Source organism: Python bivittatus, unplaced genomic scaffold (assembly GCF_059951505.1).
Source record: "Python bivittatus isolate LINGU-HERP-01145 unplaced genomic scaffold, Pbiv_v1 ctg000670_np1212, whole genome shotgun sequence".
In the NCBI taxonomy this organism is placed as follows: domain Eukaryota; kingdom Metazoa; phylum Chordata; class Lepidosauria; order Squamata; family Pythonidae; genus Python; species Python bivittatus.
In genome coordinates this window covers 2,192,657-2,212,370 of record NW_028277094.1, presented here as the reverse complement: position 1 = coordinate 2,212,370, position 19,714 = coordinate 2,192,657, and the positions used below count along the sequence as shown (strand labels likewise).

Sequence of the window (19,714 nt, the reverse complement as noted above, 5' to 3'; positions counted from 1 at the left end):
AAGATCTAATAATGCTACTCAAAGTTGCATCCCAAATTTCCTTATGCTCAAAAACTGAGAATAGGTTGTTGCTATTTCTTTTTCCTTCCATGGGGCAGATTATGTAAGAGTGTGTGACTTCCCCTCTTCCTTACATTAGTTTTGGAGCAGGACCATATAAAAAGCTAAATACTTGTCCCCTTTCAGTGGGAACCAGTGTAGTGTAGTGATTACGTTTTGGGCCAGAGAGTTGCACGTTCCAGTCCATCCTCTGCAACTGGGTGACTTTGGGCTTTACTCACTCTCTCAGTCTAACCCAGGGTTTCTCAACCTTGGCAACTTTAAGATGTGTGGACTTCAACATCCAGAATTCCCCAGCCAGTCAGTTTTGCTGGGGAATTCTGGGAGTTGAAGTCCAACATTTTAAAGTTGCCAAGGTTGAGAAACCCTGGTCTAACCTATCTCACAGGGCTATTGTTATTGTGGGGATAAAGTTAAGGCAGAGTTCCATGTAACCCACCTCAGCTTCACTGAGAAAAGATGAGATATAAAATGATAATAATGTTGATGATGACGATAAATGATGGGAGGAGCTTTCCCCAGATCCAGTCCCAGATCCTTAGATGCAACAGGATTTTCTAAAGGCCATGCTGGCTGGGGGTAATGAGATTGTAGTCCAGTCTTTGATGACATGGTACTTTCCGTATAGCTTGGATCAATTCCCATGAGCAGTCCATAGGGTGCCAACGGTTTTTTTTAGTGTTGTTGAAACTCTTGCCTTTTTGCTTCAGAATTCTTTTTCTCACTCCTCTTCCAGGTATCAATGGGTATGTCTTTGATAATCTTGAAATGGAACTTTGCCAGAACCAAGTGGTTTATTGGTATGTCCTGAATGTGGGTGCCCAGACCGAGATCCTGTCTGTCTTCTTCTCTGGAAACACTTTTCAGCACAACACAGTCTTTGAGGAGGCCCTGACAATCTTCCCTCTCTCTGGAGAGACTGTTTTCATGAGCATGGACAATCCAGGTTAGGTTGATGTCAATTGTTCTTTGAAGCAACTTGGGGCCTTCAGAGGGCGATGAGCTAGAATTCCCACCCTTCCTGACCATTGACTATGGGTTCGGGTAGGTGTTGCTACAAATCAGAATCCAGAAGCATCTAGAAGACATCTAGATGCTATGGATGAAAATAGTTGGAAAACGTGAGGGTTATAAACCCGTATCATCATTTAGTCCCTTCATCAAATTCCAGGTATAAAACAGGACACAATTAAAAACCTCACCTGGAAACAAAGTAGCCCAACTTTTAGACATCTCCTAAATCTGACAGATAAGAATTATAACTAGCAGAAAGTGCAACCAATGCTGAGTGATGCAGAACAGAGAGATCTTTGGGGCTGATGTTGGGACTGGGAAAGAAATAGGAGTATCTGAAAATGTTATTAATGATGAAGTGATGGACATTTCAGTTCAGTCTAGGAAAAAGATCTAGGAAAAAGACAGTTCAGTCTAGAAAAAAGACAAGCCTTCCATCTTTCATTCTATGAAAAAGAGGTTCAAATAGTTCTCAGAACCACCTTAACGAATTCACTAATAAATAAGTGCTAGAGTTTTGACCTATTCCATTTTTGCTGTATATTAGCCCCTTACCTTCTCGACAATAAACCTAACCAATGAGATTCATTATGAATCTTAATTTCTGGATTGTACTCTGCTGGTAGAGGCGTGACAGGGGTGTACCTGTTTTGGGGCTGAAGGCCATTCTTGGCTTCTGAGTGGTATGCCAGAAGCCACAATCCCCAATTTAAGCCTTTTCTCCAGTTGTTACAATTTAGTAATAACCTTTGAAGATTTCTGAGGGCCATGCCCAAGGCTTGCAGGGTCATATTAACTCTGAGCCCCTAGATTGTGCATCTCTGATATAATGTGGATTATATCATTTATATAATATATAAATCTTCCTCTCATTTTCTTTCTTGGTTTTGTTTGGTTTTGGTTTTATCTGAGACAGGCAAATGGATGCTGGGATGCTTGAATCCTGATTTTCGAAAACAGGGAATGACAGCTAAGTTAACTATTTTAGAATGTCCCCAAGAAGAGTATTTTGATGACGATGATGAACAGGACTATGATAGCATTCCACTAAACTATATCAGTGAAGCCAATAACCTACAGGCAAGAGGTTTCTCCAAGAAAAGTAGAGGTCGCCTTGAACCCCCTGACCATCTTCTCAAACAAAACCATCACAATAATTCCGATGACCCACTCATATCTCCTGGGGAACCCTTATCCCTAGATGAACCCTTGTTTGACATCTTGCCCACGGATGCTTTCCCCATAGAAGAGCAATTGCCTCTATTGAAGCAAAGTTTTGAAGAACACTCTCCTTCAGAAAACTCATCCCTTGCACAGGAAACATCACATCATAACCATCTTTCATTAGCAAGTGCAGCCAACCTAGCTAGAGAGGCTCTTAGCTTCAGAATTCCCAGGTCAACCGATGGTGCTGGAAACCTACAGAATTCTACATCTTTAAGTGAAGATTTTTTCCTTGGTAATAATAGTATTCATACAGTGTCCCACAATGAAGCAATTGATGCAATGAAACAGAGTCCTCAGGATAATGAGAGTGAGAAGATTATGCAACTCAGAATAAATCCAACTGTTGGGTTGCCAGATCTTTTGAACAAAGAAAATTCCTTATTTCTAAAGAAAGATGAGGCAATGTATTCAGATAGATGGACTGATATTATGGACAGGGCCCTCTATATTAATGATATTGAAAATGATAATGATAGATTCCCTATAAATCCCTCTTCTACTAATAAAACAATAGATAGCTTGCCTCTCCAAGGAGATTTCCAAGAAAAGAACCAAGACAACATTCTCTCAGGAAAAGAATCTATATCCAGACTTAGTGTTGCACCCAGTAAGACCAGTGTCACAAATTCCCATGGAGCCCTGAATATATTTATGGATCAAAATGTTACACAAAATAGGTCAGCAGATACAATTTTAAGTATTCCCCAAATAAACTCATCTGAAAAAGGGGATATTTTACACCAAGGAGGTACCTCTCCATCACAACTAGCTGGCCTGGGAAAGGGTACAAGTTCTAAGACAGAAGAGAGTCAGTCAAAACTAAACATACAGAGCCCAGAAAAGTCAACAGATGGGATAAAGTCAGTGTCCTGTCAACAGCGTTCCCATGATTGCAGTAGACAGTTGGGAGAGAGGTCTGTGAAACCACAGGAAGTCACACTGGATGAAATAGCTGATAGGGCAGAAATGGAAAGAAAAACTTCTAGCAAGAGGGATGAAAGAGTTCAGCCTTTGCTCAACTTCCTCAGGACAAGCAATAAGACCAAGGTTTCTATAACAAGGACTCCTTTAACAGATAGAGCTAAAGGAGATCATCAAATAACAAATGATAACAGAACTACAGCTTCATATTATTCCCTATTGAACATAATCCAACATGATCTAAATTTATCTCAAACAACGAAGGATGTAAGCAATACCACCGTGATTTCCAATAATTTTAGAACAGAAACAAAGGACCACAATATGGAAATGAGGCTAGGATTGGCTTCAGCTGTTTTTGCAAATGGAAACATTTCTGAAGCCAACTCTCTTCCTCCAAAAAACACAGAACAAATACATACATCTGGCCTATTTAGCACTCCCAAAGATGCACCAGTTATGAGACAAGCTGGCCCAGAAACTCTTTTGCAGTTGCAGCTGAGGAAGTCTAGTGTGGATCAGGGTCAAATGTTAAGAAATGAACCTTTGAAGGGTACCATTAAAAGGGAGGAGGTGAAAATCTCAGCACAACAGGCTCCAGCTGCCAATGATCTGCTCTCTCAAGACCACCTACCATTCAGTCAGGCCATTCAAGGGCAGCCGTTGAAGGAAATTAATAGTTCAAAAGAAGTGAATGGGTTTAATGATGAACAAAGTGATACTCCTATCTCAAGAGATGAAACACCAGTATTCAAAGGGAAGGAAGGGAGGGAAGAAGTGGGAGTCTCATTCAGCAAGGATTCAGGTGCCAGGTTTCATGTGAAGGTCTCCAGAACTCCCTTAGGTGACAACCAACCAGCAGAAAAAAGGATCTCAAGACCTATGAAAGAAAAATTTGACTATGATGATTATAGCAATACAGAGGAGACCAAGGAGGACTTTGATATCTATGAAGAAGAGGAACAGGATCCCCGTATGTTCACTGGGAAAATCCGACAATATTACATTGCTGCAGTTGAGGTGATATGGGATTATGGCAGCCATATTTCCTCCCCATATCTGAGAGACAAGTAAGTTCTTTTCCAGCCTTTTGCCTAGAGAGCTAGGTCATTCAGAGAGCTCTGGGTGGCTGAGTGGGATTTGAATCCTGTTTTTCTTTTTAGTTTAAAATCAATATTAATATCATCTAAATCAGTGTTTCTCAACCTTGGCAACTTTAAGATGTGTGGACTTCAACTCTCATGCTGGCTGGGGAATTCTGGGAGTTGAAGTTGAGAAACACTGATCTAAATGTTATCTCTGATAGACCAGTATTGCTACTTGATTGTAGAAGAGGAACGAAAAGTCAGAGATAATAGCTATGACTGAGTTCGTGGCTGTAGTTAAGAGTTCATTTTGTGCTGTTTGCCATTAACCATCTCTACTGTTCCAATTTTGGAATGGACATGTTCACAGAAGACTGTGAGAAGCATACTTAGAAAATGAAACCAGAAAGTCCAAGAAGAAATAACTACAGATGACTTGGGGGAAAGTCAGACTAACAAGGCTTGACAGGATGGAGAAATATCATAGATTACAATTCTAGTCTAGCTCTGGGTGCAAACGAAAGGTTTCATTTCATCTCACCAGTTTCTTATGCTCTGTGCACAGTGACCCAAAGTCCGGCTGGAGGAAGCTCTCTGGAAGTTATAAGAAAGTCGTCTTCCAAGAATATTTAGACAGCACTTTTACTCAACCAATGGTCCGTGGAGAATTGGATGAGCATTTGGGCATTTTGGGGCCATACATCCGGGGACAGGTTGATGATACAATTGTGGTGAGATATTGATGTGCGGGTAGAAAATAGTAGGGGGTCAAATCCCTCATAGTGAAACTGGATTTTTTTAAAGGAATATTTTGCCTTTTAAATCCCCCTTCTACATTTGCTATTTATTGACATCTCTGCCTACCTTCTGTGCCGTATCTGAGAGCATCAAATGTGAAAAGTAGTTCCAAGTTGAAAACCTGGGTTAACAATCTGAACCTCATGATGAGCTGTGGAATAAAACACAGTTCTGGTTTGTTTTTTCCCTGTTCTCTTTCTATTCCTTCTCTAAATCTGAACCAGCCAACCACGTAGCTGTAACACAATAACATCAGGTGGTGGGAGCAATGTCAGGATCTGGCATTTGGTTTGTTCTACTATTTTAGGTATGGAAAGCATATCTAAAAGCTGATAGATGAAACCAGCTTTTTGAAGCTTTTGAAGAAATGCAGAGAAATCACATCTCTTTGATTATATTTGCTTGTTTTTACTCACCACAGTCCTAAGACTCTTGACAGTCCAGAGTAATAAAAAGAAAAATAAAATGTCCACAGCCTAAATGAAAATGAATAATCATTAAATTGTTCAAAACACAGACACAGTTACAATCAATTTAGGCATTATGGGTCACCAAAGGGCCTCTGGAATAATTCTGTTCCCAACAGCTTCCTGAAGGCCAGCACTGTGGGAACCAACCTCGCTTCGAGTGGGTTTTGGTGCTGGTTTCCTATATTAAGATTTCCAGGGTATCTAGGGAATAGAAGAAGGGTTCAGGGCCTCCCATAGCCCAAAGTCTGTGGGTGTAATCACCTTGGGAGACAGGGTGAAGAGATGCAGCCAAGGAATGGTCAGATAAGAGGCAGCTTAGCCCATAGCTACATAGTGGATGGGCCAAGAGGCTCAGAAAATACCCTCTCTAAGTACTTGGGATGTAAAAATGATGGCGATAATTGTACTTTCAGACTTGCAAGATTCTGTTAATGTAGCTTTACAATAAAGTAGAATTAATTTATCTGGTCATATTTCCTGTCTGATCCACCTGGTAAGGCTGACCTAAGTGCTAATTCTACTTCTTGTATGTTTCTCCCTATATTTAGGTGACTTTCAAGAACATGGCTTCCCGCCCCTATTCTTTCCATTCTAACTTACTGCCATATGAAGGGAGCTGGGAAGATGGAGAACGGCGGAGGCCGGAGGCTGTTCAGCCGAACCAGCTTCGCCAATACTCCCTCAAGGTGTTGTCTACAATGGCTCCTTCCATGAGTGAATTTGACTGCAGAGCCTGGGCATACTTTTCCAGTGTTAACCTGGTAAATGAGGGGTGCAGGCTTTCTACTGAGGTTACCAGTATCAAATGTATAGAGATGCAGCAACCTGAAAATCAGATCAGGCCATTTGCACAGCTTTAAAAGCCACAATCCCTGTTTGCCTGATTCTAAAAAATGATGTGCAAAATAAGTGAAGAGGACCTCGGTCAAATTTTAATTTTGCTTTCCAAGAAACTTCCCTTCACTTGGTGTTTCATTTATATAAGGTGACTGTATTTTTGTGGAAAAAAATAAAGGACAAATCTGAAAAAGGGACAAATCCTTCCAGTGCCACTATCCACTGCAGGGAGGCTAGACCCATCAGATTGGTCCATCCCCCGGCGACTGATGGACCCGGATGGGGCTTGTTCCTGCTGGTCTGCTGCACGGTCCATCCAAAGGCTTGGTCGCTGCTTGGAATAAGGGGGCGGCTGAGGCATTGTATCAGACCTCTCCCCTCTTGGGGGTCCCGTCACTCCCTATGGTTCATGGAGGAGTTGAGGGAGATGAAACGAGTGAAGAGATGTGTAGAGCATTGTTTACTGCATCCACAGATAGCTGCCCCAAAGCCTTGTTTCATGTGACATGAGCCCTCCTGGGAAGTGGGGGGGCTCAAAGAACCTTTCACAGGGCCATGCGGAGGAATTGTTCAACATCTGTCAGACAAAGTCACTGAGATTTGTTCGCAGTTGGACACTGGCCTTGTTGCAGGTCCAGGGGAGATGCCTCAGGAAGAGTCTTGCCTGGTTATGTGAGAATGATTTGAACCCATTGGACCTGAGGAATTGGACAGTACTTATGAGTGTTGCAGTGTCCCTGTGGTCATAAGATCAAAATTTGGGCGCTTGGCAACTGGCATGTATTTACAATGGTTGCAGCATCCCAGGGTCACGTGATCGCCACTTGGAACCTAAACTTATGCAAAAGTTAAATGACCAAAATAAAGGACAAAACTGAGTTTTCAAAAAATAAATAAATCTAATCGACAGCTTTCTGAAATAAAGGACTGACCTTTATAATAAAGGATGTATGGTCACTGTAAATACCCAGTTTTCTGGTTTATAATGCAACATGGGCTTATTAACTAAGCCAGCTCTTGCAGCCCAAATTGAAAGAGGCTTGAGTTAGCAAAACATATTATATCTCTTTTGTGAGCTCAGCAGTTTACAATAAATGGTAAAGTCAACATTAAAGCCAAACATATTAACAACAATCAAAGCAAATAATAAAAAGATACTTTCAAAAGCATTCTAATGTGTTTCCTTGGATGCTCCTGGACTAAAGTTCTTTTTTTAAAAAGTTCTCACGCAATGGCATTTTTTTTTTCTGCTTCTCTTCCTTCCACTTCTGTTCCAGGAAAAAGACCTCCATTCTGGTCTTATTGGGCCCCTGATTATTTGCCAGGCTGGGGTGCTCCGCACGACGCATGTAAGGCCGTTGACTATTCAAGAATTCTCCTTGCTCTTCACCATCTTCGATGAAACAAAGAGCTGGTATTTTGCTGAGAACTTGGAAAGGAACTGCCCGCCTCCTTGCCACATTCAGATGGACGATCCTGCCCTTAAAACCAACCATACCTTTTATGGTAAGAACCTCCTTTCCACCTCTCCTGCTTCTCTTTCTAGGTTCCCAATGAAATTGTTAGGAAAACAATGTTCAGGCTGCTGTCCCTTCCCAAATAAATCGTCTCATGGAATCTGATCCCCAATTCTTTTTGGTAGGGACACCCCCAATGCTTTTTCCTAGGCGGTGAATTCCATGGAATGACCAATAATTCCAGTCTTCTGAGAAAAAGAAGGACCATTCTGTCTCCCTTCACACCACACATAAATTGTGATGCCTCATAACCTACTTCCCTTAGCTGTACTTACGGTCTAAATTGCTAATTAAGACATGGCTGACTTTGAGCATTCTCCATTTTCTTTTCCTCAGCTATCAATGGCCATGTGAAAGACACGTTGCCAGGGCTGGTGATGGGACTACATCAGCGGGTCAGGTGGTATCTGCTCAACGCAGGTGGTGCTGAGGACATCCACTCTGTCCATTTCCATGGGCAGGTCTTCAGCATCAGAATGGCTGAGGAATACCGTTTGGCCACCTACAACCTCTTCCCTGGTGAGGCACAGTATGAGTGGCTAAACACGCACACCCTGGCTGGCTGGGGAATTCTGGGAGCTGAAGTCCACACATCTTAAACTTGCCAAGGTTGAGAAACACTGAGCTAACCTATCTACAGAGATACAAATAAGCTTAAAATGAGTGAGGGCTATTTGGCATCTTTGGCTGCTCCTCCCTTTATTTTTGGGAGAACCATAAAATGAAAATGGATCTTAGAAGTCATTCAGTTCAACCACCTTCACAATGTAGGAGTCTTAACAGCTAGATTATTCCTGATAGATGGTTGTCAAGTCTCTGCTTAAGCAGGACTTGTTCAGTGGGCTAGAAATTGCGCAAATAAAAGCTAACCCAGTGAGGAATCCACAATCCATTGAAGCAGCTTCCTCTTCCTCCTCCTCCTCCTCCTCCTCACTATTATGCCATCAATGCTTTAGAAGTGTATTGATCATCCTTAAAAGTAATCTGTAAAATGGGCACGACACTATCCTGATATAATCAGAGGGAAGATTGAAAGAACAGAGACGTTGCCCAACCTCTCCTAGTTTGCTTATGGAATTTGAACTATTACATGCAGCAGGGAGAGTGTGATAAGAGTCTAGCAGCAGTTACCAGACAATCAACAGATGTAGAGTGCCTCACTTTCACAAGACACAATCTTCCTTCCTCTTGCACCAAAATAGCATGAGATGAGAGACCAGTTTTGCTGACTTAAATTGCCTATATAGGATTTGAAAGTAGAGTACTTGTTGGAATTCTTGTGTTGTAACCTGAACCTTCCTTCTAATAAATGTGACTGATCAGAACTCCAAGACACTTGTTCTGGGATCCACTGTTTCCAGTCCAAATTCTGACTTCAGCTACGGCCCTAATTCTTCCTATAGATTAGCGGACACTTTTTGGAACAAAGTAAACACCTTCCTGAGCTGTTGTTTTTTTCTTTAGATGAAGATCCTCCCAGATCTCTGCTATATGCATCTGTACCCCTAAAGATACATGAAATCTTGTTCCGTAAAATCTAGCAGCCTTGTTGACTGCATCAATCTTGACTCCTCTGGCAGGTGCCTTTGAGACAGTGGAAATGCGACCATCTCATCCCGGGATTTGGCGGGTGGAATGTGCTGTTAGTGAGCATGAACAGGCAGGAATGAGTGCCCTCTTCCTTGTGTACAACAAAGGTAAGGAATTGAGCAGTTCCTACTTTCTAATTCCATATCAAAGGTCTATTTCGTGCAAAGCAGGGTTGTGCTCAGTCCTGATTGGCCAATGCTCCTGTCACTCAACTTCTCTCCTTCACTAAACCGCTTCTCCCGACTTCATCGCATCGCCAGCAGCTTTTAGAATAGTTAAGAAAACAAGGAGAAAAAACAAATATTGAGCAAACTTTTATTAGAGAAATGTTCCTGATGCTGAAGGATGGAGAAAGGGCAGCTCCCTGCCCTGCAAAGCTGTGGGTGTGGCCCCAGAGACCCTCCAGAAGTTGTTGCCAAGCTCTAATTATTAATGTGACATAAAACAAAAATGATTAAATGCATGTAAGTTGCCCTATTCGTTTTTAATCTGATTTACTTTGGATTACATTAAAATTAACATCACATTCAGTTGAACCTATTTTAGTCCTAGCCACTTTTACGTTTTGCAATGAGGCCTCTAGCATGCTGCTGATATGTCTAACGTGGTCCTTGATTTGTGCTAAAACATCGTTTATACCTGTAAATACCCTACCTAGATACAAAGTCTTAACAAGATCTGGGAAGCAGAACAGGACAAGTCTCCAAAATGGGACTGTTTTATAAGCCAGCAACCTTTTCCCAACACAGTGCTAAACATTAGACCTTCCTGTAGTTGGTACCTTTCCAATATGTTAGACTACAATTCCCATTTCTCTTTGCAAGTGATAGGAACGGTAGTCCAAGCTGCAGAAAATGGGCTATGCCAAAGAGTTAAGAGTTAAGAGGTTAGTGTAAATTCATCCTTGTCAAGAAGGACCACAACTACCAGCAACATTACACATTTCAAATATTAAGGATGAATTTGAAATTCTATCTATCATCTATCTATCTATCTATCTATCTATCTATCTATCTATCTATCTATCTATCTATCTATCTATCTATCTATCTTTCGTACGTTGCCTATTTGTCCTGTACTGTTAAACCCTATACTGAGAAAAAGTTTAAATGTTTCATTTTGCTCCAGCTGGGATTTTTCAAAAATGACCTACTTTTACACTTTGGTTTCAGATTGCCAGAGTCCTCTGGGCTTAGCTTCTGGATATGTTGCTGACTCTCAGATCACAGCTTCAGGACACTATGGTGAGAAATAGAATCTCGGTTTCTTCATTGATTGGATCCTGGTTTTCTTCTATGTTTTTTGTTGCCACCTATTAAGAAAGAATGGGGCTTTTATCAGGGTATCATCTAGGAATATTTATTGTGGAAAAGACTAATAAATATTCAATGATATCATAATATAACCATTATCTGTAATTATTTACATTCTTGGCTGATTGCTACTATCTATCTATCTATCTATCTATCTATCTATCTATCTATCTATCTATCTATCATCTACCTATCTATCATCTATCTATCATCTCTGTCTGTCTGTCTGTCTGTCTGTCTGTCTGTCTATCTATCTATCTATCTATCTATCTATCTATCTATCTATCTATCTTAATATAAGAACTTTGGGGAAGACAAAATATTGTTGTGCGATTGCCCCAATGATTTGCAGCATCACTCCTTCTGCTCAGATATTGACACCATTTTTGACTGCCACTGCCCCATCAGCTAACCACTCTCTGCCTTATTTGGGTCGCTCCTTGGCTAGGAAACCCTGGCTTTGGCCTTAAGGTCCAACCCAAGGTATGCCACCAGGGAAGACCAGCTCTTCAGAGGCACAGCTTGCCAAGTCTTCCTTTTCGAACCTCACTTCTTTTCCCTTGGTCCAAGGTGAATGGGTCCCCAGTCTGGCCAGGTTGGACAACTCTGGGTCAGTCAATGCTTGGAGGAGTAATCAGAACAACTCCTGGATCCAGGTAGGCATCATCTTCAGGGTGGAGGAATTCTACAGGTAAATAACAAGCGGGCATAATGGGATGCAGAATTATCAGGTCACCTTCTTCTCTTGGACAATAGAGAAAGTGAAAGTAATTAATCTGAGTGACGCAGTAGTCTACTCTACACAAGAACTAGATTTTGTAACATCATTTAAGATTAGTAGTTTTATTGCACTTGAAAGTTTTCAGGCTAGATAAGGTCTATTATAACTGGATCACAATGACGCCATTATTTTAAATGACAGTCATCTTTTAAATTACTCATAGTAATTTAAAGTGGTGATATTTGGCCTTAAAAGGGGTTGAGATGGCAGGTGGTTCATGTATCCTGCTACATAGAGTGAGTACATTAAGGGGGAACCCCAGGACCAGAATCAGCAGTGGGTCCTCTGAGAACAGTAGACCTCAACAGCTGCCTAAGGAGGCCAGTGCTGGTGCTACCTATGTATCAAATGATTGTCAGCAGCCATTCTTGTTTAATTAACAAATGTCCTTTTGACATGGGTAAAACTGGCAGCTTCCAGACATTTATCATGATGCAAGCAGTCTTCCTCCTCTCATGATCTTCTGGAAGACCTTATGTTCCACCTTACCATCTGGCAATGACATGAGAGGTAAAGCATCTGAATTCTGTTGCTAAACCACCCCCTTCCATATGCATTCTGTTGATTTCTTGTCCTTCAAAACAGAAAAGTTGAAGATGCCACATTCAGTCTTGACTCTTGCTTTTCTAGTTCCTTTTGTGAACATGTGAAGCTACTTTATCTGCTATCTATTAGACCATTGATATATTTAGCCATAGTCCATTTTGTTCCACCTGGCAGCAACTCTCTACATGGTGGCCTTTTTCATTGTATGTTGAGTCCATGACTCCTGAAGGCTATGTTGACTTGAAACTCTGAGAGGTGCAATCCCAAACAGCTGGAAGTTGAGGAAAGATGCCTTATGGAAACCTTATTTTCCAAAAAGCAGTTGATCAGAAATGAGTCTCCCTGTTCTTCAGGTGGACTTGCTCCAACCCAAGATCTTCCATGGAATAAAGACACAAGGAGCTCGGCGGAGGTTAACTAACTATTACATCTCCCAGTTCATCATCTTCTATAGTCTGGATGGAGAGAGATGGAAGTGTTATAAAGGCAATTCTACCAGCTCCCAAATGGTAATTGTTTTTTGGTGCTTCTCCTCTAATCAGAAAGCAGAAAGGTTTTTTTTTTAATGTACTAATACTTTTAAGAAATACAAACTATCATTTCATGCTAGAAGACCTGTTTAAGATGGTAAACTCATAAATAAAAACAGCATACCCTTTGTTTGTGTTGGGACTGCAGATCTGCTGCTTGCAGAGTCAAAGCGTACAGCTGGTTTCCACATTTCAGTATCTCCTGATGTAGTAGTAACGATTAGTAGTAACAATAGTAGTAACTAGTAGTAGTAACATTAGTAACTATGAATTTAATACATCCAGGATGGAGAAGGCTATATTAAATCTGATGTTGCAATTGTCAGATGATTCTTCAATGTGTGAAGTAGCCTTGAACCAAAATATTATAGTTTGAGTAGAAAAGAGGCTGAGTAGGATTATCCGTGCATGAGAAAGAATGAAAGTGAGCGATGTGTTCCTTGCCTTTCTTAACTGCTACAAAAGTAGAACAAATTAAAAAAAAATAACACAACTATTTGAATTGTTGGCATACCTCTGAAAAGAAGCCAGTGTTTATTAACGTGGAATGTGGACTTGCTGAACACAGGACTTCAGGTTCTTCTTCATAGGTCAGGTTGCACATGCCGATAAATAGGATGCATACATGAATGGCCATCAGCAGGTGGCGATGCTTTATTTCTTCATTTGGGTTGTGTATCATTGTAATCTGCCAGGCACTGAACAATAAGATAGACACCATAACCCAACATTCACAGTTAGGCAAATTGAAAAAGATGTAATAATTTAACAAACCACAACATTGATAACTCGGTAACAATCACAGCCTCAAAGTTCAATTAACAATTAACAACAAGGAAACTTGGATCAGCAAAACTCCCTGGAAGAACTCATATTTTGGCATCTTCTGAAAAGAAGTCAAGGTGCGGCAAATTATTTAGCTGACCCAGAAAGAAAGCTAAGCAGGGCCTGTCCTGGTTAAGATTTGGATGGGAGATGACCAGAAAATCTCGGAGCATAGCTAGATTGGGAAATCAAAAGCACATTCCAGAGAAAGCCCTTCTGTATTACAACCAAGAAAACCATACACCCTTGTCCATGAAGTCCTCTTGAGTTGACCTTGACTTCTAACAAATGAACTCAAAACAGGTATGAAGCATAAGGAACAAGGAATGGTTAGAAAGTTGATGGTCCTCTAGCCCATCCTGGAGATGCTGGGGATTTAACTTGGGTTGGGCTGCATGCATACCAGTGCCTCAGCCCTTTCTCACTCTTCCAGTTACGCTGAAGGTGATGTCATTGCTCTCTATCCCAGGGTGTAGGTTTCATGCAGGCTGAACAGAGCCCTGATTGCTCTTGCTCTCACTTGCATGCCCCAGTGTAAATAGAGCTGCTCTTCCTTTCTTGCCTGCAGATATTCCCTGGGAACGTGGATGCCGTGAGTGTGAAAGACAATGCCTTCGACCCTCCCATTATAGCCCGTTACATCCGTCTCCACCCAACACACTTCAGCTTTCGCAACACGTTGAGGATGGAGCTGCTAGGCTGTGACCTGAATAGTATGGCATGAGACCTTTCGTTCTTTTTCCATTCATAGGATGGTGGAATTGTTGAGGCAGAAGAATTCTCAGAGACCAGCAGGATGCATCTAGATCAGTGTTTCTCAACCTCAGCAACTTGAAGATATCTGGACTTCAACTCTCAGAATTCCCCAACCAGCCATGGGAAGTTGGGAGTTGAAGTCCAGACATCTTCAAGTTGCCGAGGTTGAGAAACACTGATCTAGATTATTCATGACAGATGTTTGAGCAGACCTTTCTTAAATATCTCCACAGAAAGAAAGCTAACCACTCTGGAGGAGGTTGTTCCATTGTCCAACTGCTCTTGCCATAGGACTTTCCTCCTAATATTTAGCCAGAATTTGTTTCGGTACAGTGCCATTGGTTCTTGTCCTGCTCTCAAGCAAGAGTCAGCAGGTCTACTCACTCCATCTTTTGTATGACAGGTGTTTGAAGACAGCTACCACATCTGCCCTTAACAGTCACTATAGCTCTGGGACAGACATTTTTGTTTCCAGAAGTCATCGTTGTCATTCATATTGAGCACCGGGAAGCAGTGACTGGTTTCATCTTTTTTTTTAGGAATCATCAGATATACATAAACAGATTTTATTCAATCGGGTTCAAGCCCTCTACTGGGAATTCAATCCATGGGCCACTGCACGATATATATTGCATCAGCTTTTCTCTGCACCAAAGAGATAACCAATTCGGCACCAGGCAACCTTCTCTGGAGAGAAAGTTCCAAAGATGGAGCCTCCACTGAAAGATCCTTGTTCATGGAGCCAAAAAGTCCCTTTCTGTTGGTGGCAGTATCTGACGGATCAACAGGCCCTCCTTGCAGATGTGTTGCCTAACATGGGCTGGTCTTCTTTAAGACATCTCATTTCCATCCCTGTTAGGACTTTGAAGGTCCACACCAAGCACCATCACACCCAGATAGAGACATGCAGCTACTGGAGCTGCTTAAAATACTGCTAAGAGATGTTTCTAGCTAACGAATGTAGTCTGCAGTTCTGTTATTTGTTATTTTTGTATTCATTAGATTTACAGGAGCTCAAGGCAGCATACTGAGTACTTCTTCCTCCTATTTTTCCCTATAATAATAACTCTTTGAGGTAGGTTGGACTAAGAGAGAGGTTCAGGCCCTAAGTCCCCAAGAAGCTTCTGTGGTTAAGGCTGGATTTACACCTAGGTCTCCTTGATCCCTGTTCAACATCTTAATCGCTACATCACACTGGCTCTTGTTCTATACAGATTTACTTGGGAGAAAGGTCCATTTGTTAACTGCTGAGTAACCAAATGTAAGATTGCACGGTTCATAAGAACGTAAATGGCTAACTGTGTGACACATAGAGTAATATGATTTTAAAAATCAGGGTAAAAAATCACCCTTAACCAGGACCTATTCCCACAATGAAGGCAACACAGGGCGTATTGATCGAAAGCAATTGGTAGCTGTGCAATGCATGCCCTTGAAGGCCATTCAAGGAATGAAGGTCGGTCACCAAGGGGCAGAGGTGAAGAAAAGGGGCTACTGAGGCTGAATGAGGATTATTAGGTTTGCCTTACTATTTTATCTCCTTCTAGGCTGTTCCATGCCACTAGGAATGGAGAGTAAATTTATTTCTAATGGACAGATTTCTGCTTCTTCTTGGATTGACAATATATTTGCTGTTTGGTCTCCCTCTCTGGCCCGGCTCAATACGAAAGGGAGAATAAATGCGTGGAGACCAAAGGTAAACTGAATGTCTATAGCTGTGTTTTTCAGACTTGGCAACTTTAAGATGCATGGACTTCAACTCCCAGAATTCCCCAGCCAGCATGGCTGGCTGGGGAATTCTGGGAGTTGAAGTCCATACATCTTAAAGCTGCCAAGTTTGAAAAACACTGATCTATAGGGTATGTGTGTGTTTTTGGGGGGGGAACTGAGACTGTGGTATATTCTGTTAACCCAACAGAAGACAGGAGCTATCAAGGGCCAAGGTTGGCTTTGTATGTGAATATCAGGGGAGGAAAATGAGAAGCAATCATATTGATAATACTTGTATCAGAACTGCTAATAAAGCAACATTTTAATATTCCTGAGGGTTCAACAGGGTGCTGTGTACGTTATCTTTAGGGCTGATTGCACTCACTTTGCAAGTTGCAAGCTTGAGAGTGAGAGAGGATGGATTTGCTCTCCTGACTTTTTACCATGTTTAAAACACAGGCAAGATATGAACTGGGAATTTTAGAATACAAAAAGGGTGTGGCTGGATCAGACCAAAGGTGGGCCACCCCAGGCGCTCAGATAGATCAATTCTTGCAAAAGGTTTACACCATGAGCCTTCTCTCTTGGCTAAACCCTCCCTCCCCAAACCCTGCAGTTTTTAATTGTATGCACCGTGCCATCATTTATTTTGGCTCCTTTCCTTCCAGCCACAATGATGGTTTTGCGATTGTCACTGTGACAAATCTCCCATCTTACCTGCCTTTAAAGGAGCCTGAAAAACGTGGCTTTTCTTCCAGGTGTTGGATGAACGTGCAATTGGGCCTTTCTACGTCAGGGGATGGGGCAAAAATTTTTTGGGATGTGCTGCCTCCAGATGACCATTGTTCTTTTTATATAATATTGTTTCTATCAGGTTTGATTGTTAAGCTATCCAAAGTCGTCGTGGAGTTGGGCAGCCTAGAATTCAATGCATAGATAAATAAACTGCAGGATTTGATATCTGGATGTTTTAGAAACCAGAGAAATGTGGAGTCCTTGGGGTTCTCTGAGCTTGGTTGTTTTCTTGCAAACGTTTCATTACCCGTCTAGGTAACATCTACAGTGCTAGAATGGAGTGGAGTTTGCTCTCTGTTTATATACAGTTGCCCGTTACCTAGCTGAGTAACGAAACATTTGCAAGAAAACAACCAAGCTCAGAGAACCCCAAGGACTCCACATTTCTCTGGTGGCTGGGGAATTCTGGGAGTTGAAGTCCACACATCTTAAAGTTGCCAAGGTTGAGAAACACTGGTTTAGATCAAAGCTCCAGTGTTGGCCCAGCTTACTGCTTTCCTCCATTTTGAGAATTAGATTCCAAGAATTGTGCTACAAATTCTGTCAGAAACCAGTTAATGCATTCCACTTTCATTGGGCTTCAAAGTGATGAGATGTTGGCATCAGGGTTTGCTGGTGTTCCTCTTTCTCTGCTCCAAAGTTTGCAACAAAGGATCTCAGAAAAATAGTACACTGCTGGAAGCTTTGTGCATGCAGTGGCAATTATATGGCAAAAAAGATCTTACACACAGAAGAAAGCGCACATATTCTTTCATCCTAATCTGCAATCGGTAAAAGAAACTAGAAAGGTTGAAGAAATTTCCAAGAGTAGAGCTACGGTAATTTCTGTCTCTTCCCCAGATTGACAGCACATCAGAGTGGCTTCAAGTCAATTTTAAGAAGATGGTGCGGGTGACAGGATTAATAACTCAAGGCGCCAAGTCTGTCTTCACCCACATGTTTGTAAAGGAGTTTTCTCTTTCCAGCAGCATGGATGGCAAAAACTGGACAGCTGTTCTTCAAGATGGGGAGAAACAGGTAGGTACCATTTCTACATAGCTCAGTCTTTTCTTATCAGTTAAACGGTCTAGGGAAAGCAACAATTACGTTCTTCTCATTGTTTCAGATTTTCCAGGGAAACCAAGATTATTTCCAGCCCGTGATGAACTTTCTGGATAACCCATTCTTTGCCAAGTATTTGAGGATACACCCACTCAGCTGGAACAACCACATTGCACTCAGGATGGAAGTGTTGGGCTGTGACACGGAGCAGATGGACTAGTGACGATGAAACTGTCTCCTGCTTTTGCTGCAAACACTTAGAACAGGAGAACCCTCCCATACGTAGCCCACTGCAACGTATTTATCATGATAAACCAACTTCCATTACCCGTGTATTTTTGACAACAGTGTTTTGCTGCATAAGAAACAACATAAAGTCTCTGAAAAAATGTTGCAATAGTATAATGCTTGATATTTGTCTACGGTGGGCTTTGTTATGATCACATTTTGGACTTTACGAGCAGTAATGTATTTTCCCTTATCAACCTTGCACTGGACTTCTTAGGGCCAGGATGTTAGCTGCATGAATTCCTGTGTTTGGTTTTATATTTTTAGCTAGCTGGCGGGAGGAGTTGAAATGGGCACTTTCTTCCCACATCACTGTTCTAATGATGTTCTTTCCAAAGTTTCCACTGATATCAAAAGAAGGGGAAAGCATCGTCAGCATTATCTCCTGCTGACTCATGAAAGAGGAGGAACATTTTCCTTTTGGGGATATATAGTAGCCAAGCAGAAATCCTAATAGTAGAGTACTGAATTTGCTATCCTCCAATATTTTGAGGAAGCTACAAGTAGCTCCTGAAAGCCACATTAACCTGTAGGAGGCCAAAACATCTAGTCAATGTGGCTAGAAGTGAACAAAAGACTTATCCCTTACTAGCACCAGCCTTCCCTTGATGTTGGACTACAAGCAGCCATGTAGGTTGGGACTGATGGGAATTGTCATCTGTCACATCAGGAGGGTGTCCAGTTGGGAAAGGTTGACTTATTTACTGCTGCTGTTGAACCACCTCCACCGCATGCATGACCACATCAGAACTGATCAAACTACCAGTAAACTACCCTCTGCTTCCCGCAACTGTCTAAACGGGGATTCCACCATTTTAGTCACTCTTGTCCCCAAATCCTGTTAAGCGAAATCAAATACAGGTGGGTCCTTCAGGTATTACCAAACTGCATATTCAGCATTTGCGTATCATTTGCTCGAGGCGGACGTGAATGGGTGTCTGTAGCTGGAGAATACAACCGCGTAATTAAAGAATGCTTGTCTCATGAAGATCTGTACTTTCTCCCCTTGTTTTCCTTGACTGATGCCTCAGCACAAAAGTCACTGCAGCAGACTGAATCAGCATTAATAGCTGATAATAATTAATAACCCAGTGAGGGACTCCTCCCAGCTGGTGAATTTCCCCCCATAAGTGTTAATGCTTCCAAATAGGACCTCGGCATTATTCAGAAGAACTTAGTTTATTATTTTATTTATCTTAGGCTCGCTCTTTCCAAAGGCATTCTCTCCAAGATTTACTGAATGGTTGCCAGTTGCAGGGAGCACTGACAAGCCAAAATTTGAAACAGGATGTAAGAGTGATGAAGACAATGAAAACCAGTTATAAGACCACCTAAGGAGCTTTGGGTCATGGTTAAAGAGAGAAGGGGCAGATTTTGCAAGGCAAGAGGTTGTATAACCAGGGTGCTACCACCAAAAAGACCTGACTCTTAGTGAATAGAGAGGTTCCCAAAGCTATCCTAGGACCATAGTAGGTTCCTGTGATTACAAGTGGTCCTTCAGAAACAGCAAAGATATTTGACAGGCTAACCTGCCCCACCCCCCACCCCCACACATCCATGACAGCTTGATTCTGGGAATGCTAAAGATCCCACTGTGATATTGGCTGGGA

At 41.8% G+C, this 19,714-nt stretch overlaps 1 protein-coding gene across 2 annotated transcripts in view; it reads left to right on the top strand.

Moving 5' to 3' along the window:
- The window catches only part of F8 (coagulation factor VIII), a 38,857-nt gene extending 19,763 nt beyond the window's left edge, over nucleotides 1–19,094 (top strand). For both annotated transcript variants that reach the window (XM_007433335.3, XM_088151841.1), the window contains 14 exons: nucleotides 797–1,006; nucleotides 1,991–4,292; nucleotides 4,873–5,038; nucleotides 6,124–6,336; nucleotides 7,690–7,918; nucleotides 8,266–8,448; nucleotides 9,510–9,626; nucleotides 10,692–10,763; nucleotides 11,403–11,488; nucleotides 12,513–12,668; nucleotides 14,083–14,227; nucleotides 15,818–15,966; nucleotides 17,616–17,792; nucleotides 17,881–19,094. In XM_007433335.3, the coding sequence (XP_007433397.2) occupies nucleotides 797–1,006; nucleotides 1,991–4,292; nucleotides 4,873–5,038; nucleotides 6,124–6,336; nucleotides 7,690–7,918; nucleotides 8,266–8,448; nucleotides 9,510–9,626; nucleotides 10,692–10,763; nucleotides 11,403–11,488; nucleotides 12,513–12,668; nucleotides 14,083–14,227; nucleotides 15,818–15,966; nucleotides 17,616–17,792; nucleotides 17,881–18,036 (4,361 nt within the window). In that variant the 3' untranslated portion in view covers nucleotides 18,037–19,094. The remainder of the gene's footprint in view (nucleotides 1–796; nucleotides 1,007–1,990; nucleotides 4,293–4,872; nucleotides 5,039–6,123; nucleotides 6,337–7,689; nucleotides 7,919–8,265; nucleotides 8,449–9,509; nucleotides 9,627–10,691; nucleotides 10,764–11,402; nucleotides 11,489–12,512; nucleotides 12,669–14,082; nucleotides 14,228–15,817; nucleotides 15,967–17,615; nucleotides 17,793–17,880) is intronic.
- The last annotated feature ends 620 nt before the right edge of the window (nucleotides 19,095–19,714 follow it).